This window comes from Callorhinchus milii, unplaced genomic scaffold (assembly GCF_018977255.1).
Source record: "Callorhinchus milii isolate IMCB2004 unplaced genomic scaffold, IMCB_Cmil_1.0 Scaffold26, whole genome shotgun sequence".
Classification (NCBI taxonomy): Eukaryota; Metazoa; Chordata; class Chondrichthyes; order Chimaeriformes; family Callorhinchidae; genus Callorhinchus; species Callorhinchus milii.
In genome coordinates, this window is record NW_024704767.1 from 769,012 (window position 1) to 793,397 (window position 24,386).

Here is a 24,386-nt window from a genome sequence, read left to right on the forward strand (position 1 = left end):
GATCTCCGGGGTTTCCATGTGGTGTCCGGGGTTTCTGGTGGGGTCCTGTAGCTCAGTGGTTAGAGCACTCGCTTTGCAAGTGAGAGACCTGAGTTCAATTCCAGGCAGAGGGCGAAACCTTGGGCAAGTTTCCTTACTCCACACAGAGCCTAATAATAATCCCTCCAAAACCAAAAACAATAATAAATTGGTCATTTTCAATCCACGACTGTTTGTGGGACATTGCTGTGCGCAATTGGCTGCCGCGTTCGCCCACAAATATACAGTCAATTCACTTTACAGTGTGTTCTGTGAAGCGTTTTGGGACGTCCTCCCGACGTGAAAAGCGCTATATCAAATGCGAGGATTATTATTATTATTATTATGTGTAGATGGGATGATGCATGGAATTCCCAACTTGGATTGGAGCCTCTTAAGCCAAGGGGTGGTGGGGGTGGGCGGCGATGGGTTCCGCACCGTCAGACAACCCGGGGTGGGGGTGGGGGGGGGGGGGTAATAAAAGAAAACATAACACCATCACAGACAAAAGACACCGGGGTGCGGTGCGGTGCGGTGGGGGGGGTGTGGGAAGAAAAAAACATCAGCAGATTTGAGGTGTCTCTTAAGAAAGCCAAAACAGAACCTCTCACTCACTCACTCACTCACTCACTCTCTCTCTCTCACTGCAAAAAAATTATAATAATAATAAACTCAGGAGGAGAAGAGGAGGGAGGGAGAGGGAGGGAGGGAGAGGGAGGGAGGGAAGGAGGAAAAAAAAAAGCCTAGAGCTGGATGCGTCATTGCAACGTTGACACTGACATTGACACTGAAACTCGTGCAAAGCCTCCGCCTCTGACACTCTCTCCCACACCCACAACACAACAGGAACTCAAAGCCTCTGCAGATGCAGTTTTAAATTCGAGCCGCAGTCGCTCGAGGGGGTTGGTGGAGGGGAGAAGCAGATCGAATCCCCCCTCTCCCTTCCCTTCCAACTCACACACACACACACACACACATAAAAAAAAATTAAAAAAAATAACACTAAATCAAGGCAACGTTCTGGTTGCATAGAGAAAGGCAAGTGATTTTATTTAGAGGTCTGTGTTATCAGATATATTTATTCCCCAGCTGTGTGTGACACTTTGCTGAATTGCCTACAATGCAGTCAGTTGCTGTTTAGATGATGACCCAAACCTCAACGATGGTAAGTAGGAGAAAAAAAAAGCCTTTATTGTAAACTTTCTGGTTTGTGCAGCGACCCAAACGTGCATTTGTTTTCTCTGCTGTTTTAAGAGATGTTCTGATGGCAATGATTTCCAATTGGAAATTATTATTTTTTTTGGGGGGTGGTGGGGGGGTGGGGGGGGGTGTTAGGGGGGTCTCTCTCTCTCTCTCTCTGTCTGTCTTTTTTTTGTCTTTTGTGCGATTTGATCGGCTTTTTGTACTGACTGTAATGATTGCAAACACACACATCAAACACACACACAAGCACACACAGACACACAAGCACACAAACACACAAGCAAATACAAACACACACACACAGACACACAAACAAATACAAACACACACACACACAGACACAAACACACAGACACAAACACACACACACACACACACAGACACACACAGACACAAACACACAGACACAAACACACACACAAACACACACAGACACAAACACACACAGACACAAACACACACAGACACAAACACACAGACACAAACACACAAACAAAAACAAACACACAAACACACACAGACACAAACACACACAGACACAACACACACAGACACAAACACACAGACACAAACACACACAGACACAAACACACAGACACAAACACACAAACAAATACAAACACACAAACACACAGACACAAACACACACAGACACAAACACAGACACAAACACACACAGACACAAACACACAGACACAAACACACACACAGACACAAACACACAGACACGAACACACACACAGACACAAACACACACACACAAACACATACACAAACACACACAAACAAATACAAACACACACACAGACACACAAACAAATACAAACACAGACACACACACACACACACACTGTACCGTGTTATTGGGAGCAATGTTAATGGACGTGTTGGGACGCGCTCTCGCTGCGCGGCTTAAACGTGTTACATAATAAAATCAGAGTCTTTCGCTAATTTAAAGAGCAAAAATAAAGCACTGCTCGGATACCGCAGTCTCATAAATCTGTTTTTTTTTTTGACTGTGTCTGGTGGATAACATCAACACTCGTATTCAGTTTAAAATGCCAATCAGTGGCTGTCTTGGATCTGCTGTAATTTACTTTGTGCCTTCAGTTCATTTTAGGGTAAAGTAATACATTTTCTTTACAACAAAAAATCGTATTGCTTTTAATGCCACCGTGTACTGTTATTAATCGTGGTCCCTTCTAAATACTGTACGTCTAAACGTTTGATGATGGTCGAGTTGTAAAGGAAACACATAAAAAGTTATTAATTCAAGGACTTTAAAATCAGTGGCATTTACTTTTTTTAAAAAATGTCATTTTTTTTTACCTGTGTCTTCTATTTGGGTACCAAACGCATTTGCCTCCGCATATTCAACAACATGAAACCTTTTATGAAATGAGGAACTTTTTTTTAAAAAAAACTTTTGAAAGGTTCCAAATGAGCTTAGTATTAAACCATGTACTTGGTAAACTGTGTCAGCAGACGTAATAGGCAAGATGGGAGGGCTGTAATTCGTGGCTGGAGAATGAGCAATCGTAGAGTTTAATGAGTGACAACGCATTAGAAAGTTGTACAAACCTTTCATAAAGGCTGCACATTTTGGATTATTCTGAATTGTCGAAACTAAATCCCAAATTATGCACAGATAACAAAGTGAACACAAGATTTCGCTTAAACAATACATTGTAGATATAAATCAATGAATGAATTTTAGGGGCTCGGTGGTCTGGGTTGCTAATTACATCTATTACAATGATACACGGAGCAGATGAACTCAGATCGAGAATCATTTCGGTTCGATGTTACATTTGTGTTACCTTGAGATTTTATTCTGGAGAATGATCAAAACACACACCACATTGGAAATAAATCAGCAAGATTAATGTTTTTCCTCAATTTGGAATGAGAGCAAGCGAGCACTGAAACAATTCTTGGTGGTAATCGTGTAGGTGTGTTGGTATATATATATATATAATATATTTAATAACACAAAGTAAACCCTTAAAGCAAATCACACGATGTGCAACTTCAAAGACAAAAGCCATTTAATTCATTGTTTTGTCATTATGTTGTATGTGTGGTTACTATGGCAATCCAGATTATTTCTAGCATTGTATTTTTAGCATAAAATTTCAAGGCGCACATAAGGACTCAGTTGTGCAGATAAAGAAGGAAAGGAAGCAAGCCTCGCGTTACACTTGTAAACTAGAACATACACAAGTCAGATTGGGTACAGGTATATCTGAGCAGCACCCAGGACAGGCGGGCGAGAGAGGGAGAGAACATGCGTCAGATGTATGTACTTTGAAAGTTAAGACTCGCTAGTCCTTGGCTCGTGTGCCAGCGTCCCAACGTGAAAGCAGAAAGCTCGAGATACTTCTCACCCCCCTTTTTTCAGAACGTAATGTATAAAACACCGGGGTGTGGGGATGAGATGAGTGGCGGGACCTTCATATATATATATACATATATATACACATATATATATATACACATATATATTATATATATTCAAAAAAAGAGAGGGAGGGAAAGAGACAGAGAAAGAGAGAGGGGAGGGGGCGTGGTGGTGGTGGTGATGATGGTGGTGATGATGATGATGATGATGATGCGGGGGGGGAGTAGGAGGAAAGTGCTCGACTTCTCTCTCTTTGAAGAAGTCTTGATTCAAAATTGCCGCCAGACAGCCGGCCGGCGCCGCGGAGCCTGTCGGGTAGGTGGTGACGTCGCGGCGCCGGGCGGCTTTCGGTTGCTGTCGCTCGAGCTGCTGCTGCTGCTCGGACTCCGCCGCCGTCGCCGCCGCCGCCGCCCTCCACCTCCACCTCACGGGGAGGCCGACACACAAAAAAAAAGGGAGCGAATGAGCGCGGCCGACCGGCCGGCCAGCGAGAGGACCAACCCGACCGAGGGCTCCCGAGTGACCCCCACCGCCTCTTAACCTTTCCACATGCTTTCGGGACGCTGTGTAAGTGACCCGCGGCCTTTTTTTTTCACTCGCGCGCTCCCGAGCCGCTGCCGCCGCCGCCGCGTCCTTTGTGTTAGTCGTGCGGTCGGGGCCGGGGTCGGGGCCGTGGAGGGGAGAGCCGGTGTCGCGCCATCTTTTGTGTGAGGAGAGAGCGGCCGCGCGGCGGTTGGGGTGTGGGGGGGGGTGGGGGGGGGGGGAGAAGAGGTCCCGCCGCCCCCCCCCCCCTCGTCTCACGTGAGGAAGGTGGGGGGGGGTTAGCGCGTTGCCCTGGGAATACCCCCCCCCCCATTAAAGCGGCCCCATTGACGGCTTCAGCGCAACCCAACCCGCTGGTTTGATTGACGGCCGCCTGGGCGCCGACGGACGGCGCGGCCGGCCAATCGGGAGGACGGCCGAGCGCCGGAGGGCGGGTCCGGCTGGGCGGCGCCGACCTATCAGCGGGCGGGGGAGGGCGGGAGGAGATGACGCTGTTGCGGCGGCGGCGTTGGAGCCACCGCGTCAAGTTTGGTTGACGCGCGCGATGGCTCCGATGATTGCGGGTGTTGCAGAAAAGGGGAGTTTTTTAGGGGGGGGAAACAACCGTGGGGGGGGGGGGGGGGAGTTTTAAAAGCGGATTGAAATCCCCCCCACCCGCCACCACTTATCTTCCCACCCACTCCGAAAGTTCCCGCTGTGACCGTCACCACTGCTTGACAGGTCTCGTGTGACCTCCATAAATCCGGCAGAGCCCCCCCCCCAATACGTGACTATTTGCCTCTTTATTTGTGTGCACCCCCACACCCCCCCATACCCTCCCCTCCCCCCACACACCCCCACACCGGCTGTGTTCTTTGATATCCACGCTGGAGTAATTGAGCCAGGCCGGTAACTTAACTGGTGGAGGTGGGGGTGTGTGTGTGTGTGTGTGTGGGGGGGGGGTTTAGGATTATATCACCCGATGAGCCTCATCGCTCTTTTGGCTTCGATCCGTCTTCCGATGCGTAACCATTTTTTTTCCTCTCTCTTCTAAAGTCAACATGTCGGGGAGGAGGGGGGGGAGGCGGCGTTGTTACCGCTGTGTGTGTGTTTTTTTTTGTTGGTGTACTTTATCCTCTCGGGTGACACGACACTGCGTAAAACTGTGGTCAGTTCGTTACGTTTTCTTTGTATTGATCCAACAGTTTCAAACGTGTGCCGTGTGTTTTTGTTTTCTGGTAGAAAGGTTGATTCTCGTTCGCTGTTTGCCCCGCTGAACCCTCAAGGCTCTCCCCCACCACTCCCCCACCATCCCCCCTTTTTTTTTTGCTCTTTTCATTAAATCCGTTCCGAGGCATTGTCGCCAGTGAGTAATGTTTCCTGAGTTATATCTCCGGTGATGAAACGTCAAGCATTCATCCTGCCAACAAGGAGCGACGTGGCTCATTTTCATGTGACTCATCTGTTATTTTTTTAAATCCCTAAGTTTTTTTTTAAAAAAAGTTTGCTGCTTAAGCGGCTCATTTTCTTCGCCTTTTGGTGGTATAAATCACGTAACGGTATATGATGTATACATACATACATATATGTACATATACATATGTGTATATGTGTGTATATATATATATATAGTGTGTTCAGCACCACGGTAGCCTTTTACATTCACTAAAGTACGACTCTTAACAAGAATCCAGAGGTTGTTGATTTGTGGAGATTTATCAGGTGCATTGTAAATATATTTGGTACCACTCTTATGGTCACAGGACACCGCAGCTTGGTTTGGAGTCGGTGGTGAAATTCCGCGAATCGCATTTCAGGGGGAAAGCAGTTGAGATAAAATAAATGAGCTGAAATCAGTCGTGTGTGTGCCCAGCAAGGAAACCTTTTCCAGACGGAAGGGTGGGTTTGTGGGGTGAAGATCACAGTCGGCCCACGCTGAATGCGGGATCATTAGTTGACGAAATGCTCTTCTCTGCTGTGTGTTTTGAATTGGTTGAGGCAGTCAGCTGTGGGGGGTGGGGTGGTTGTGTGGGGGGGGGGGGGGAGGTTTATCAATTCGTGGATGATGTAGTGTGTTCAAGTAATAAATATAGTTAAAGGCTCAAAGATAATTTGCTACTGACAACTCAAAGGTTGTCTGTCCAACTCCTACGTGGGAAAGCGATTGGAAGCCCCGTCTCGCGAGTGCGATGATTTATTGCATTTAAAAACCTTGGCGGTGCGCGCAGAGTTTTGTCTTCGGTTTGTTTTGCGCTGAGCGAGGGGTGCGGTTGTCCGGCTTCAGTGACGCGTATTGGGTGTGTCAAGGGAGGGGATGCAGATCAGAGAGAGAGATAGCACTTATCTGGGTGTCTGTTTTCGAGCGGTGCGATTTTCCAGCCTGTTTTTTTTTGTGTGTGTGCAATGTCGAGTGCGACCTCTTCTTGAACGTGTTTGCGGTAATCTCAAACCCTAAGTGTAAAGCAGATGGTGACAAGACTGCGAAAGGCTCCCGAGTGAGGGCTTGTGCTGTGTTTCTCTCTCTCTCCCTCGCTCTGTTGCTGGAAGAAAACGTTCCAACTCTTGACGTTTTTGTGCCTCGACACCAGTGTAAAAAAAATACATTGCACCGTATTATGACATTTCGCGCGGTGCACTGTGACTGGGGTTGTCTTGGTGGTGCAATGTTTGAAGAAGACTCTTCTCTTTTGTCGGCTACTGCGATGTTTGATACTTATCCGATTGCAAAAGTGGCCAAGAGAGAGAGAAGAAAACATTTTCTTTTCAGCAAGTTTTGCGACCTTTTTTTTTGGTTCTGAGGAATGGCGAAGTTGAACGATAATCCTCGCGTTTGTTGTAGCACCTTATCACAACAGAATATTTACGTTGGTTCTTTAAGATAAGCGTATGAAAAGTCTATTTTTGGAATCGATATAATTAAAAAAAACCCACACCATTACCACACCTGACGTATAATGCACACGGGCGATGCACATTAGTGACAACATTTGTAATTGATCGAGTCTGACTCAGTGAGTGTGGTCACCCACAGACATAGTCACCTGCTTTGCAGTACATCCCTTGGAGTGTTTTGAGATATCAATGCAAGTCAATTAAGAATTATTGTATGGTAACTATATGATGGGAAACATTTTCGAGTTTATTTTTAAGTTTCTTCCGTGGAGATAAGTAAGACCTGATCAATCACAAGTCATACCGTGTAAAGGTCCTCCTGCAATATAAAAGAGTTGTATAATTTATATTGCTGTTCAAATGAGGAGGTTCTAATACGCTAGGCTGTAAGTTAGAAAAGGCTGAGTACACTCTGTACAGAAAAAAAATGCTTATTAAATACCCCCCAAAAATTCTATGTTTTTATGCCAAATCTGTAATGTTGTGTTCGGTGAAAGATATCATTTATTTAATGTGATTTTACTCATTCCAATATCAATTGCCCCCTGATTAAATTTGAAACACCCGAGGATCTCATTCTGTTCCATTATGAATGTTTAACCTTTCTGCAAAGTTACTCAATTTGTTTTAAATTATTAGCAGCTTTATGCTGTAGGAATGGAAAAATTGCATGGAACCTAGTGCACTTCAATTCTGTGTGACGTCCTTTTTTGTAACACTTTCAGATGCCTCGATTTGTTTCCGCAAGTACAGTATTTCAGCCTTTTATGAAAAAAATGCTGATATACAGACCCTTGTTTGGAAATACAGTACAACTTCAAGAAGACGTAGTTTGTCATGTCTCACAACCGTCTAGTTTTAATAAAATCCAAGTGGGGGGGGGGTTCAAAAGTGAAATTGTGCAAAAATATTATATTTAACGTTACTCTTTACTGAAATGCTAGGGACATTCGATCTATTTAGTATCAAGTATGTTCTACCTCTCCAAACATGGTCCACTATTTGTTGGAATGACGTTTTCATATCCCCCATTAGTCATGTAACTATTATATTTAATTAGTTGACTTGTCTGTCGTAGGTTCTAGTTTGAAATTGATTCGATGTCATTTTAACTGCAGTATTACAGAATTGTAGGTGTCCTTGTAACACTGCCACAGTACTTCTAACGATGACTCACTCCTCGCACTTTTTCAGATTCTGCATTTTTGCACCTGCTAAATAGGGAACATTGATACAGGGAGTTTAGGTGTGAAAAAATACCTAAGTCTTATTTTCTAATTTTGACTTGAATCTAATTTTTTTTTAAACCCATGGTGTACTGTACACAACTGGATTTGTCAGAGTCTGTAGTTGCTCAGTAGGTTGTTGATAAATACATTTTGACAGCCTGTAAATGTCTATATTCAGAAATTGCATTTTAAAACTGCTTATTTTAGTTCAGAACGAACATTACAGTACTAAAGCCACTTCTGATATTTGAATGCTTTTTTGAACTGAGATAGTGTTCTTTCAACATTCCAATCTGTGTTCTGAAAACCTACAAAATTTGTTGGGCCTGAAAAGAATTGAGTGTTGATTTCCTCAGTGTGAAGGTTAGGGAAATGTTTAGTGGGGCTATGTTTCCTGTCCAATATCTGGTTATTGAATAATGCTTTATATCTGCACTTTAACACTTATCGTTTTTTACTCTATCTAAAAATGGTGTTGCAAAGAATATAGGATGGACATTTTGTTTGAATTAAACTTTGTCACCTTTGGTCATTCATCAGCCAAAGCATGGATAGGAGACCTACTCTTAAACCTTTTTCAACTTAGAGTTACAACCAGCCACTCGGCAATGTGTGTGTGGTCATATAAATCTCCATGGACTAGCTGTGCAGCATTACGAATGCAAATCTGCATCCTGCCACTCTTTAGACTATGTTTCATTCAAACCAACAGTCTTCTGTCTAGCCTAGTTCCCAATTTGAATGAAAGAAATATTGTTTGTAAACTTCCAGATGAATTGGTATAGTTTTTCTCTGCATGTTAAGTGGTAAGCTATTTAATCTTTTCTTTAATTGGATATATATGCAAGATGTTAAATTAAGCAAGCATGGTGAGTGTTAATGTCATGAATGATTGTAGAGTGCTTCTAAAAGTGAATGTTCATTTAAACCGTTCATTACAGACTATTATGATTACTTTGCGTGCAAGTAACCCACCTCCTGTGTTACATCAGTATAGATAGTATTTAAACATGTCAAGTTGAGCGCATGTACACTCGCCAATCAATCAGTGGACCATACATACCAAGTGAAGTAATTTCCCAACATCTGACTAACAGCTGTCATTATTATAGCATTGCATTCTGTGAGTAAAACTTACAAATTGAAAAGCACAAAGACTTGATGAGTTGTATGTTCTTTACATCCACAGCTGAATAGCTTAAGGAAGTTCTAAAGGTTAGATTTGATTGGAAGTAGTCTATTGCTATCATTTTCACAGATGACAAAGATGAGACTGAATATAACAGTGTACTACGTTTGCAAACTAAATGCTAGAATTTTATTATTTGTATCCACTGAGTATTTTTGCAATTTGTAATAAATGCTAATGTAATCTTCATTGTATATCAAATTTATTGCAGCTAGACACTGGGTCCTTTTTTAATTAAAAAAACCAAAATCAACAAGAATAAAGTTCACAATGTTCTTTACAAGAAAGTTTGTAGGGTATTTAAACCACATTTGATGAACAAGCAGTGCAGTTTATTCACATTCATGTAAAAAGGATCAGAGATGACACCTTCTGAAACTAATTTTTGAAAATTGAAATGCAAATGTGAGGCGGGTTCGCTTGCTTCGAAGGACCATCTGTTCTGACATGTATTAAATCCGAAGGGGGGGGTGATGTAGATAAATTTGATACACTTGCCATGCTTAATATTTAATCCCCAGGAGTTGAAAGATTGAGTTGTGCTGAATTAAATATTTGCAGAAAGAGTTGGTGCACAAATTTGACATGAATAAAAGTGCCACGACGGTGAATAAATTGAATAATTTAGAGTATTAGTAAATGATCTGAGAAATGTAAAACATGAGGGTATCTGAAAGCTCTGGTGTGCGGTTTGTCATGAGTAGGACACAACTCACTTTTCTGTTTGAATAACTGACTTCCTTTAATGCAGACATGATCACTTGCTTTGGTTTGTTAATCTCTAGGCATGTCTGGTGACCAGCTTGAAAATCCCATAAACAGCAAATTCTAATTGCATCACTGACTTTAACTAGGATGATTTTTTTAAAAAGCTTCATGTAGACTGTAATTAATTTTTCACAATTCTAGTTTGCCATATGAAAAAAAGCCCTTATTTGCTACTTCACACTTTGGGCACAGAATTAGTGCTGGGAAGGCTTAAATGTTAGTAGAGCAGTTACTTAAACGTGCTTTCTGAGAGCACTGAGACTGATTATGTGGTCACTGAAATATGTTTGCAACTCTCTTTGAAATAGGCTGAAATAATTGTATGTGCCTCATAGTTTTAAATCTTCTAAAGCTATTTGTGGGTTATGCTTTTTGAGATACAAACTTTGTTCAAGAAGCAAAATAGCAGTTTCTGGGCAATTTGTATATGGTTTAAAAGTTTGTCTATTTATTGATTTTTCTACAGAAAGGTTCAGTAAGTATTCCATTAATACTTTTTAAAGCAAATATTTAATACTTTTTAAAGCACAATTTATTGGAACGTTCTAAAAGGTGTTGAATTTAACCTAATATTCCACTTGAGTTTAAGTGTTGCAGAATGTATCCAGCCCCAATGGTGTAATGGAAAGAGCCGCATCATGCACATTAGGAGTTTAACTTGCTGGTTCAAGTCCTAATCCAATCTGAGTGTGCTGGATTCACGGGGAGGCTAAATTGGCTCTTGCCTTCCCTAAGGAGGCTAAAACCAGCAGGGATTCGAAAAGTAGGTTCACCTAACAGCCTCTGAAGTGGCCTGGTGACACTTACTATCGAGGCTCACGTGCGAACGAAGGACGCTCTCCGGAGTTAGTGGAGCGCAACCAATGCCCGTGGGAACCACACCACAATGTGAGGAGCTAGTGGACCAGGAGCAGAGTTAGATATCAAGGGAGAGACATTTAGAAAATACTTGAATAACTATTTTTTAAAAATGAATGATTTATGCAATGCCCAGTGTCTTTCTGACGAGTTGGAATGGAAAGATTAAATCCAAAAATTGGCTTGACTCGTACAACTAGGTCATGAAGTAAGTTGTACAATTGCCTCCATATATCCTACATCCTTGCTCACTATTTTAAAATGCTTATTCCATTTGCACTTTATATTGTTTCTCCCCCCTCCCAAACCCTCAGCAGATGAGGATCTAGTTCTGTCTAATTCTGAGAAGTAGAGCACTTACATTCCAAGAAGTTTGCTGTCACTATTTAGATTGGTGTAGCTTCAAGCAGAAAGGTAGGAGGAAAGGAACAAATCGTGCAGTAGAAAAAGCTGAGTGCAAAAGTCACTGTTTATAATAAATTTGTTTTGTAAACTGATATCATACAATGGAATAATCTCGTAAGTTACAAATATTGCAGATGAATTCTTAACATTACAAATACAATTTAAAAGCTATTTATCTGTTTTTTCTCTCCCCTTTCATTCCCTCCCATCAGAATAAATGTCAGATTTGTACATTTGTTACAAGAATTGTATTGACTGGATGATTTTAATATGATGGTTTCATTCAATCTAACATGATGTTGGTACAAGTGGATCCATGACTTAATGTCTTTTTTTCTTTTTGTTTTCTAGGTTGTACAAAGTGTAAAATGGATGATAGCTTTGATTGTGACTGTGGTGAGCTCGAGCCACCTGATCATTAGCGGGAGACATCTTTAGAACTAGAAAAGCTGCCACAAGTTCTCATTGCTTGACCCGACAAAAAGGAAAAAATAAGTGTTCTTCAGCACTATAGAATGACGCTGCTCAGGACCAGTCTTACACTGAATGTATCTGCACTATGAGGAGGATGTCAATAGAGGTTTATTACGCATATATGTATTCTCACACACCCTGTTAAATGTTAGCCTGTTTACAGCTGTAGTTTGGATGCATCTGTCTGTCAAAGTTATTCCGTTGCAATCAAACTTTAGTTTTGATTTTTAATGTCTGCAGGGATGTCCTTTTTTGAATTAGAAATTTAACATTTGCTAGTACAAGTACATCTGAGATCAGAATTTCTAGTCTGTGAGCTGTTCACTCCTCCCAAAAGGAGGGATTCGAACTGGGAGAGAGTTGTCTTGCTTCACCTAGTCTAGATGGAGAACAAATTTCAAAGAGAAAACACCTTGAGGTTAAGAAAAGGTTTAAGTTGTATTGCTTTTTCAGGAAGCTCTTTGCTGTAGAAGCTGATTTTTGAAATAGTCATTAGTTCTGACCTAGGATTGCGAGTCTTGATAGAAAAGGAAAGTTTGAGGGTTATAAACATGGCAGAAAAGTTTGAAAGTTTAATGAACATTCATGGTTTTGATTTGGGTGCTCGGTATATGGACTTGAAGCCACTCGGGTATGGAGGCAATGGTCTGGTTTTCTCTGCTGTGGACAATGACTGTGACAAGCGAGTGGCTGTCAAGAAAATTGTCCTGAGTGACCCCCAGAGTGTCAAACATGCCTTACGGGAGATCAAAATCATCCGACGACTTGACAATGATAACATAGTGAAAGTTTTTGAGATTTTGGGTCCAAGTGGTATACCGATGTCTGATGATGTGGGTTCCATCCCAGAACTGAATTCAGTATACATTGTTCAGGAGTACATGGAGACGGATCTAGCAAAGTTGTTGGAACAGGGCCAATTCTCAGAAGAGCATGCTAGGCTCTTCATGTACCAGCTGCTTCGTGGGCTAAAATACATCCATTCGGCTAATGTGCTGCACAGAGATCTCAAACCAGCTAATCTCTTCATTAACACTGAGGATTTGGTGTTGAAAATAGGGGATTTTGGTCTGGCACGCATCATGGATCCCCATTACTCTCACAAAGTAAGTTTTAATTTATTACCCATGAATAAATAAGGTAGTTGCATCGTTAGCGATGTTGAAGGTCATTGTTCAGATGTTTTTCTTTAAAAAAGAGTTTAACAACAGTGCAATAATAGTAATGCTGGATTGAGCTGCAAGCTTCTTGACAAATGGGGACGTGTTTTAGCAATTTGTAGTAAGAATTTCAGTATGGTTGAAGGATCAGCGATATATTAAAAGTAATATTGTTAAAGCTCTGTAGTACTATCGCTAACATTTAATCATTACAGCTTTTGCCTGTAGTGCTGCTAATGCATTAATATTCTTATGTAAAACGTGGTCTTCAATTTTTGAGTAATTTATTGACGAAACAGGTTTCTTTTAAATGTTTAACATTTGGTGCATAAAAATGTAACTCATCTGAAAACGTTTATGAACACTTCTATAAAATCATGTTTTAAGGAAGTTAAACATTTTGTATGTCAGATTTTGTTAGAAGGGGAAGAGTAAAATGTGTTTCTCATAAATGTGTAGGTTTATAAAGTTATAAGTAAAATGTATATTTGTTGTGAGTTTTTAAGCATTTTTTTATCATGAACGCATATCTGTTGACTGACAAGTATGTGAAGCTGTTGATAAAACGAAAGGAGAATTTAAAAGGCTCAAGGGAATGAATAAAGAATGCTCAGTAGTACAACCCAGAGCAAAATTTATCACACAATGGTGGGGGGTGTTGGTTAAATAGTGCAACTGTCTTGTTCAAGTGATCTTTCTTCACGTGTAAGCCTAGACAGTGAGCGTTGGCAGGTTATTTGACTCTGGATTGTAATCTTCCCCTTTGGTAATAATCGGGAACAAGAATCCTGTCGGACCTGTTCTTATACCTCCCCCAACAACCTTGGAACACTGAGGTTGTTTGAGGACACATTTCCTCCAGCGCACATTCTTATATAAGTTAAACTGCTTGCTTCGTAAATTGTTCCTAGCAGGAACTGGTTTGAGACTCCACAAACTGATTTCATGCAGCATGAAACTATTATAGTTAAATAAGTAACACATGGGAGGGGGAATTAGAAAGGTAGAGGCTTGTCTGTGTAATATAAACACAGGAATGGACTATTTGGGCCGCATGTCCTGTTTCCGGGCTATAACAGTCTTATATATTTCTTGCCCTTAATCATTTCCTTCACGACTGCAAATTTTAAATAGTAGGTCAGAGAGAAAAAAACACTCTAAAAGACTCCTTGTAGTGCTGTATTTTAAGAACTTTAATGAGGAAGGTCTAGACCTGATGTAACCATGAAATCAGTCCTAGATTATATACTATTGGGTAGATTTACACTTCATCTAGGGTATATTTATTCAGTGGTCTTCAAAACATAATTTAAGCAACTTTATTTTTAATTATTCTTTCAGACACTTTCTAGAACATCAAATCTATTAATAGAAGAACAATAGGATGTTCAGATTAATAGTTTGCATGTTCTGTAATGTAGAAGTCCAGATTTTTGTGGATGTGTAGAAATCTGATTATCTTAACAGCTATGGATAATCCTTATCCCAATTGTCACCCTCTATCATTTTGATTTGAATCTATGTAGAAATTGACTAATTTTCTACTACGATCATTATTCCGGTATGTAACTCATAAATAATACACCGGGATTGTGTGATGAGTGGAGTAACTGTTGGAATCTCGCTTGGCTTTGCAGTCTCTTGAAAATCAACATGTTAGTGGGTTCACAAGATTTGCATCTGCTTTGAGTGCAAAATTCAAAATAATGGCCCAGATGCTTGTGTTTATGCACTGCATTTATCAGGGCAAGCTGCAGCCTACGTCAATGTAATAAAATATAATGGGGGCTAGTAGTTGTTGTGCTGACTATGTTGATATATGAGGGAAAATCAGCAAATTGCAATCCTTTGCTCTTAAGACAATGCTCTTCACAACTGAATCCAAACGTTTGGTTTAGTTCAGAGAAACTTGCTTCGCTGATGGCTACACTTGGGTAGTTTTCAGTTAATGTTGATGAGATGTTGTTGGTTATCGAGGCTTGGTTGTGCTTGTTGGAGCTTTCAATATTCTTTATAAGTTGAGAATAACAGGTTGGTGGTTTGATGTTTGAAGTGGGGAGCAAGTTTAAATTTGTGTAAGTGAGTAAAGTGTATGATGATGCCAAGCCAGATTTTCACCTAAATAAAACAGCTATTGAAAATTACTTCTATTTCCGGTGTATGATGATGCCAAGCCAGGTTTTCACCTAAATAAAACAGCTATTGAAAATTACTTCTATTTCCTGATACACATCTGAATGACTTGCACAGTATTGCCACAGTCATTTTGAAAGAGCATTTTTTTTAACTTGTTTTTTCAAACCCATGCATGGTTCAGTTACCTATTAGACTGATGGCAAATTGACTTTAATACTTTTTTTTAATATCCTGGCCATTCTTCAGAGCAGGGTATCATTTTAAATTAAATGTGTGCACACTAATTTAAAGGAATACTCTTGGGAAGGCTTGGAGAAATGACATCTGAGTTCAGCACCCACTGTAGCACTTATGGAGCCAGGACTTGGTGTCCAGCAATTCACTTCATTTTCATTGACTGTAAGATCTACCAACTCCAATGCACAGGGACAGCCTGTGTTAACTAATCGAGACTGATTTTAACATTAACAAATCTTAAAAAAAGACGGACAGCATATCTTCCAGAAATCCAGCAGTCTAGTAGAGAGAGAGAGAGAGAGAGATATGCTGTTAGAAATCTAGGTTAACTCCAAAATGTATTGCAGTATAATATCCTCAGATCCTTAGAATAGTCTGGGTAGAAAATGTTGATCACTGCTACTCATTGTAAACTTATCTCATTTTTTAAGAACAGTATGTGTATTTACTTGAAATGGTACTGTCCAGGCTGGTTGCAGTCTGCCTTTGGGTTCACAAGTACATTAAACTTCAGTGATGTGAATCTTGGCTTTAGTGCTTAATCATTTGAGTTCTAATTTTAGAGTAAGCAGTGGGACCCAGTTTGACCTGGGTTTATGTTACACAGTTAGTTGTATATTTAAACCAGGATTTTACTTATAATCATTAAATATGGGCACTTCAAATATGTCGCCCGTTTCCTCACCATACTGCAAAATTCGACACAGAACAAGGCATCTATTTTGAGCCAGTATTCCTTAATGGTAGGCAATGCCCCTTTCTAGATTAAAACAATGTTCCAATGGTTAAATGCTTTAAACTAATTTTAGCTTGAACTTGCCTTCATCATTATCAGACCCATGCAGAAAAGGGAGCATCCATGTGTCTCGTTCACATGTCTGGGAAATGAGGCACCTCCTCAACTAATTTGCCAGTTTTTGCCAAATTTGTCGAGTGTTTTCTTGTTTTGGAGTGGTTTATCTTTGATTTGGGCCCTGAGCAAGACATTAGAAAAAGAGATACCCCTTGGAGCTACGCTAGAAGAACTTTAGTTTGAGGAAGAGTGACCTTGGAGGACTGCATGCAGTTATGATACTCTAATCTTATATTAGATACACATGTGGACGGATGTTTTAGGCTACCGGGTATGACATTGCAACAGTTTTGAGGTGTAAAACTTTTAAGTATTCCAGGCGTTTTCACTCAGATATGATTTAATTTTGAGTCGTACAAATTCCCTAATTGTACTCTTTGTTTAATAAAGTAGCTGTCTGCTCACCCTGCTTTTCGTGCTGGTCCACATTCTTCATGTTTAGCCTCTCAATTGCTTTTGAGTTTTATGTGCAAGATTTTTGGGAAGCAGTTTAAAAGCAGTTTAATCTAGATTGTATAATGAGTTACTTCATAGAAAAGAGGAGAACTGAAAAGTTTTTACAAGTTAGTAGCCTTGCAGACTATTTCATTGTAATTCCCATACTGTTAGTTACCCGTGCTGTGAAACACACTCTTTTAAAATCCTCTTTGTAAAGAAAGCAGATCTTTTACTGTTTATTCTGTTGTTGCCTGGTCTACAAGCTTCTGTTTCCATATGCGTTGACTTGTTAATTGTGTTTTTAAGGATTCTGGCATTCACAGTCTTAAAACAAATCCTTTCCACTTAATAAAATAGATTTTTTGCGGTGGCAAACTTATGACATTAAAACTGACTGGATTTAACTGACATTAAAACTGACTGGATCTGTGCTGTCAGATGGTCTTAGCACAAACCGCTGGTTATCAAATGGTTAATACAGAGCTTTCGTAACCCTCTGATAGATTCATCTTTTGAATTCCTTGGCTATCTTCCGGTTTAGTATTGTGCTGATCTGCATTCATGTACCAGCTGCTTTTAAGATATTTTTGTCACCCAAAACATATTGAAATGCCTTTGTTCAAAATTGTCTGCCATCCATGACTTTTCCCATCATTAACTTAATTCAGTATTTCACTAGCTTCTTTGTAACACTGAAATTCTTTTTCTAAGAGTATGCCGCATACATATTTGCCTCTCTGAAGACTGTAGTAGCATTTCAACGATAAAACTATACCAATCCAACTGATCACTGAATCTGTCATTGCAAATAACTGGTGTTTCATATCTAAGTATCAGGACTTTCCTAGTATGTAATTCGCTAGTTAAGCTGCACTTAGCAAGAATACACACCGATGTAAAAATGTGTCACATAAAAGCACACATTATGTTCGACAGGCTCATGTGAAGCACAAAAGCAGATGTAGACCAGTTGGGCCGAATGGCCTGTTTCTGTGCTGTATATTCTATGTAAACTGTGTGTGTTATATATTCTTTCTCCGAACTGCTAAGTACTTTGTTCCTCTTGTGTTTTTTCTAAATATACTATGTACATGAATCCCTTTGCATTTTCTCCCTCCCAATATAAGTGTTCCCCAGATAGTGGCTCTTCACTGACTTGCCAAGTCTTTCCATTCTTCATTTGTAAGCCTTATATAGAATGATTATTTATTTATCTAGTGAGGCTTGCCAGATAGAAATCGTGGGCCAGTATGCTGTTGAAGACAATTGAGGAGTAGCATTGCTTCCTTGACACAGGAGATTGGCTATCCCAGTGCAGATGATGATTTGAACCCTAGCACCATCCTGGTCTCAATAGCTCATTGCAGTAGAATGTTGTATCCAAAAATACAGTATATTTCTAATAACAATGCTACAGCCATCATGAAGGAATATAATTGAGATGGAGCACTTTTTTATTTATACTTCACAATTCAAGAGTTAACTTGAACTGTTTCCCAATATGAAAGTTTGGATGTGTGAACTTGGACAGAACCTATTAGATGCGATTCACTTTCAGGTCACTAAGATACATATGAACTGGATTGACATTTAATGGTGCGCAGACTTAACCTTCATGTCTTCCATTTTGGTATTAATGAACATAAGCTTTGAGTGAGTTGAACATTTATTTTCATAGTGCTGGTAAAATAACTTAAAGTTTTTTTTATATATAACGTTTCTAGTTTCAGAAGACAGCTTTATTCTTCTAGTATTTTTAAGAGCTAGAGATGCCAACACCACAGCCTGTTTTGCAAAAATATGAGATAGACTGTGGCAAGACAGATTATGTCATTGCTGGTAAATGTGGTAAACCCACAGTATAGAACTGAACTATTCATGTGTAAGCTATTTGTTGCATAAGCAAGGATTCATACCAGTTGAGATACAGTCATGCTCTGAGAGCAGTCTCTCCTATTCTTGATGCCTAAGAATGCTGCATGCATGCAATATATTGTTCAATATATTTTATTGGTGGGGAAAATACTGTTTTTACAGATGTATTGGAAACCAGAAGGTTCTTGTGTTCACATGGCACAGTCATCATTTAATTATCATTAGTTTAAATTGTATTGATTTAACTTCATGGAAACTAATGCAAAGTTTTTGAAACCTTGTCTTTCCAGGGCCATCTATCTGAGGGCTTGGTCACAAAGTGGTACAGATCTCCACGCCTCCTTCTCTCTCCCAACAACTACACCAAAGCCATTGACATGTGGGCTGCTGGCTGTATCTTTGCAGAAATGCTGACTGGAAAAACACTTTTTGCAGGTCAGTGTTGTGCTACTTGCCTTGACTTGGATTCCATGATTACTCAAAAGTGCATCAGCCTAGCTCAGTGGTAGCACTCTTGTCTCTGAGGCAGGAGGTTGTGGGTTCAAGCCCTAAGTGGGTGCTTGGAATCACATTGTCTAAGCTGACACACTATTGCAGTGCTGGTGGGTGCTTTGCATTGTTGGAGGTGCTGTCTTTCGGATCCGTTAAACCGAGGTCCCATTTGCCTCTTTAGGTGGACGTTAAAGATCCCATTGTTCGAAAAGAGAAGGGAGTTTCTCCCAGTGTCCTGGCCAACAATCCTCCCCCCCCCCCCCCCCCCCCCAATTAAAATTGGTCATTCACTCCAGGGCTGTTTGTGGGACATTGCTGTGCAGTCAAACCTCAGTTGATTCACATGTCTTAGTGATTACCTTAAGTGTCGAAAAGATACCATTGTGCATGTTAATATTTTATCCTTTGGCAGTTCTAACATTTTGAATCACTTGTGTAGGTGCTCATGAGCTGGAGCAGATGCAGTTGATTCTCAATACTATCCCTGTTGTCCACGAAGAAGATCGACAGGAGCTCTTGCACGTGATCCCAGTTTACATAAAAAGCGACATGACTGAGCCACACAATCCATTGCCAGAACTACTTCCTGGCATCGGACCTGAAGGTACTTATTAAATGTCATCTTCCCGCTCCTCGAAACAATCGAGTTTGTGCCTTAAATTAGTCCATTTTAGTTGAAATGTCTTTGACCTCCATGGAAATCTGGTCATGCGCTGATTCAATACATTAGTATCTTAGCAGATCAGCATTTGCAGATTGAAAAGCTGGGAGCTTTATTTTGGTAGGTTATTAATTGGAAAAGGAGCGAGTAATATAAACGGAAACACACGCAGTTTGCTCTAATGGTGCCAGTTGGTGGTGCAATTTTAGAATTTCAGCAGGGAGTATCGTGATCTTAAACAGGAAGTGGATTCTGTTACTAGAATCCTAAAATGATAATGAAAACTAATCACTGATTAACTAACAACTGAGACCATGTATGTTGTGTGTAGCTGTGCGTACTTGCCTGCTAAACTTTGTCCTTGTAACGACTGAGTTGCATCTTTTGTTGTTTGTAGCTATTTGGAATGGAAGAGCACATGTTGGATGCGGTGAAGGGGAGAGAATCTGCTTCATAAATATTAGTAGCTTCAGTTATAATAATTTGCTGTTGCCTAGTATTGGACAGAGGCGCTGTTCCCCTCTGTCCTTTACTAGCCAACACAAATTTATTAAATTATTTAAAATGCTGCAGGCTTTGCAAAGGATTGACACTCTTATAAATTCTCTATTTTTAGCATTAGATTTTCTGGAACAAATTTTGACCTTCAATCCAATGGACAGACTGACAGCAGAGGAAGCCTTGGCACATCCATATATGAGTATTTATTCCTTCCCGATGGATGAACCCAAGTCCGCTCACCCCTTTCACATTGAGGATGAGGTTGATGACATGTTGCTTATGGATGAGAGTCACAGCCACATTTACAATTGGGACAGGTAGTACAATTACTTCAGCTCTGGTATTTAATATGTACTTTATGAAGAACTAATGTTCAACATAAGATCTAACAGTTCTTACGTGGATGACAGTTGCTTTTAGATATGGCATTGGCTCTTGCTTTTGCATGTTGTGGAGGCTTGTGCTCATATTCAGTTTTACAGTGCAGCATACATTGAGTCATATTACACCATAGTGGTTTTCTGTGACATTCAGTAACTTTATAGTCTCCTCTCATTTCACAACTTGCAGCAAAAAGACTGCATACTGGCCTTCATGAAAGAGGGTCATGTGTCACGCTGCTTGACTGTTTTAGGAGATAGTTAAATTACTTGGTACCAAGTTCCAAGAAACCAGGGTGTCTGGCTTTCTACATTGTAATGAGCTAAAAAGGAAGCTCCATTCATCCATGGTCTAGTAAATTTCAAGGAATGCTGCGTATAAGTTTGTGTATAACAGTCAACTAACAGTCAATTGAAAATAGTTCTATGCTGAGCTATGTTGACTAAATTTAACAGCAATGTGAGCAAGTTTTGTTCTGTAATTTTAGTATGCATTTAAAAGCATTTTTTTAGAAAGAAAGATTGGTTTCATAGCACTAGTTTTTTCCATGTAAGGTTTGTGAAATATTTGGTGCCCAGCATACTTAACCATTGGATTTCAATCCATGAATCCTGAAACCATTTAAGATGTCGAAAATGTCTTACGTTGCTGATTTCACTTGTTTTCAGATATCATGAAAGTGAATTGTCAGACCATGATTGGACTTTGCATGGTAATTTTGAGGCAGATGATGTTCAGCGTGACCCGCGAGCAATGTCTGACATGACCGAGGAAGAGGAGGTGCAAGTGGACCCTCGCAAGTATATGGACGGAGACCGTGAGAAGTATTTGGAGGATCCTGCCTTTGACTTGAACTTTTCCACTGAACATTCTTGGCCACATCCAGATCACCATGAAAACAAATACTGTGATCTGGAATGCGGGCAAACCTGTAACTATAAAGTTGGGTCCCCATCCTACTTGGATAACTTAGTATGGAGGGAAACTGAAGTCAATCATTACTATGAGCCCAAGCTTATTATTGACCTATCTAACTGGAAAGAACAGATCAAAGAGAAGCCAGATAAAAAGAGCAAGACAAAGTGTGAACGGAATGGATTGGTGAAAGCACAGTTAGCTCTAGTGGAGGCATCGCAGCAGATAGTTGAGAAGGACAAGGAGAAGGATCATAGCTTTGACTTTGATTCTTTCATTGCAGGCACCATCAAGCTTAGCTTGCAGCCAGAGTCTCCTGATGTAGACAAGCTCAATGACTTGAACAGCTCAGTGTCTCAGTTGGACCTGAAAACTTCAATGTCTAACTGCAAGTCTGTCAGTCAGGAGAAAGAGGAGAAGGGGATTGCTAATTTGGCGCAGCTAGAGTGCCGGAGCCAGAATCCATGGGAAAGTCAAATTGGAAACGGAGGAAGTGCTGGCGTGGATGAGAGCTGTATAATCAATCTAGAAGAAGAGGTTTGTTGGGACACAAGGAAGGATGAACAGCTAGAGAAAGAAAACACATTCACTAGTTACTTAGACAAGTTTTTCAGCAAAAAAGAGGACCCTGAAATGGCAGAATCTGAGCCAGTAGATGAGAGGAAGCAGGCGGATCGAGCCAGCGAAGAGAATGCGAAAGCGAGCAATAGAAATGGAGAAATCCCGTTTAGCAAACAGTTAGAATCTATAGGTATTCCTCAGTTTGACAACCCTGTCGGTTCACCCCTGAAATCTAGAGCAATTCAGGCTACATTAGCACCACCTGCTGCAAAATTGTCTCCTCAGATTCCTCATAAAGCCTATAGTAACATCTTGAAACATCTGAACTGAATACACCACTCGGCAGACATTTGTTTTGTATCATATGTGCATTTGTCTCGTTCTTTCCAGTCTTGAAAAACGTTTTATTTTTAAACTTGAATCACTTGTAGTTTCAGCCCGTGCTCCATTGGTTTGAATCGGTTTACGATTTTTATGTGTCTCTTTATTTTTTTTTTGAACATTACATTTTAAAAAAAACGTTTTTTGTAAACTTCTACGTCATTTGCACACGGTTTGAAAGAAATAATGTACATTGCAAAAAAAAAACTAATGCAGAAAATAGTGACGGCGGAAAGGTGGTGATAAAATGCACTAAGCCAACTGGACACGTTTCATTTGTGAAACAAAATGGCTGGCAAGCACAGCCAGCTTGTTTTGCAGATGGAATGGTTCCTACATTGGCAAACACACAGTTGGAATATACATGCATGAGATGTCTTTTTTTTATATATATAAATTCATTTAAAGACAATTTGAAATGGTTCGAATCTTAAGCAGTGAAGTATTTGTTTTCCCCAAGCAGTATATATATTAGAAATTTTCTTTGCTTCGATGTTTCTTAAAACATGTGATGCCAGCAAAAAAAAAACCAGCAAATGAATGCAGATCGTGGTACGCATGTGTTATCTACCTCAAGGTAACGGCAATGAGTGGCTGTCCTTGAGCCGCCCATAGTGCTTCACAGCATGCACGTGAACTTATCCAGCATCACTGTGCTAGCAGTTATTCCTGTTTGAAAAAACAGTCCGTACTTGTATAACTTTCTGGTATGCATTTTTCCATAGTAAAAGTGTCCACCTCCATTATTTATTTTAGCAGATGTAAGATTTTCTCTGTATTTATTTTTAATTTTATAGTTTCAATGTGACTTTAAAATAAATTTTGAGGCATTTTGAAGCTAACTATGTGTTTAGCACTATGGTTAGTCGCGTGTGTGTGTGTGTTTAAAAAAAACAAATAAAATGAAAACTCCACTCGTCCTAGAGCTTTTCACACTTTTTTTTTTTGCCCCACTTAGAATTGGTTTATTTTGAAGAGCATTCACTATGTATAGGAATTGATGCATTTTAGTGGTGCTTGACTTTCCATCGAAATGAAACCTGATTTTAGAATCCACTCCAAAAAGGCAAATTTAGAAATACTCCCAAGAAGTCTTAAATTCTGTTTCATTTGTTGAAACCTCACGATGCTAGAATTCTCTGCATGGAAATAATTGAGTTACAAACATTACTGTAAAAATTAAAGCTGTAGGCTGCAGTAAAATGAATGTTGAATTCTCACCTTTATTTTTATCCAATGTTTTTATTAAATTTGTAATTTCTCAAGCCAGCATGATTTCGATAGGTTCAGAATATAGCATGTAGAATTATTTCTGAAAATTTATTTACATTTAGATACTAAGTTTCTGTATTATCAGTTCTTGCCCTTCCTTTCCTCTTCTCCCTCCTCGCCTCTCCCTCCCCAACACAAAAAAAAATCCAAAAAAGGAACGAATAAACATAACCAAAACCTGAATGTTGCTGTCTGTCATTTACTGTGGTCTGAAGTTTTGGGATAACTGTTTAGTGATCTAAGAACATAAGAATTTGTTAGGCTAAAGAAGACCAAGTTCCATCTAGTTCGCCTTCCACCATCCAGGCAGTTGATTGATATATTATGTCCCAAATTATATACTGGATCCTGAGATTATTTTCCAGCAGAAATCCATCTAATTTGTTTGTGAAACAAACAATACTTTCTGCTTCCACTGTCTTCCTACCTTACAAGAGGAATTCGAGTTGGGCATTTTTTTTTAATAAACTGAACAAATTGAATCTGTTGCATAATATCAGAGGCTCAGATTGGACTAAGAAATTAGATGTGAGGATCCGAGGTTGCTCTGTGCTGTTGCGATTG

General features: G+C 40.1%; 1 protein-coding gene across 2 annotated transcripts; it reads left to right on the forward strand.

Moving 5' to 3' along the window:
- The first annotated feature begins 970 nt into the window (after positions 1–970).
- mapk6 (mitogen-activated protein kinase 6) lies at positions 971–23,741 on the forward strand. Of its 2 annotated transcripts, none has more exons than XM_007906105.2 (6): positions 971–1,183; positions 11,837–13,065; positions 18,949–19,093; positions 19,590–19,754; positions 20,428–20,629; positions 21,362–23,741. In XM_007906105.2, exons 2-6 carry the CDS (start codon positions 12,511–12,513, stop codon positions 22,497–22,499), a joined length of 2,205 nt encoding a protein of 734 aa, XP_007904296.1. In that variant the 5' UTR covers positions 971–1,183; positions 11,837–12,510; the 3' UTR covers positions 22,500–23,741. The 2 variants fall into 2 exon arrangements, with proteins under 2 accessions (XP_007904296.1, XP_042200066.1); XM_042344132.1 differs by lacking the exon at positions 971–1,183 and adding an exon at positions 4,044–4,189.
- The last annotated feature ends 645 nt before the right edge of the window (positions 23,742–24,386 follow it).

Coding starts and splice junctions, on each gene's coding strand:
- mapk6 (XM_007906105.2), top strand. CDS start 12,511: ATGGCAGAAAAGTTTGAAAGTTTAATGAACATTCATGGTTTTGATTTG. Junction 19,755..20,427: donor TCCTGGCATCGGACCTGAAG/GTACTTATTAAA, acceptor CTCTATTTTTAG/CATTAGATTTTCTGGAACAA. Junction 20,630..21,361: donor CACATTTACAATTGGGACAG/GTAGTACAATTA, acceptor ACTTGTTTTCAG/ATATCATGAAAGTGAATTGT.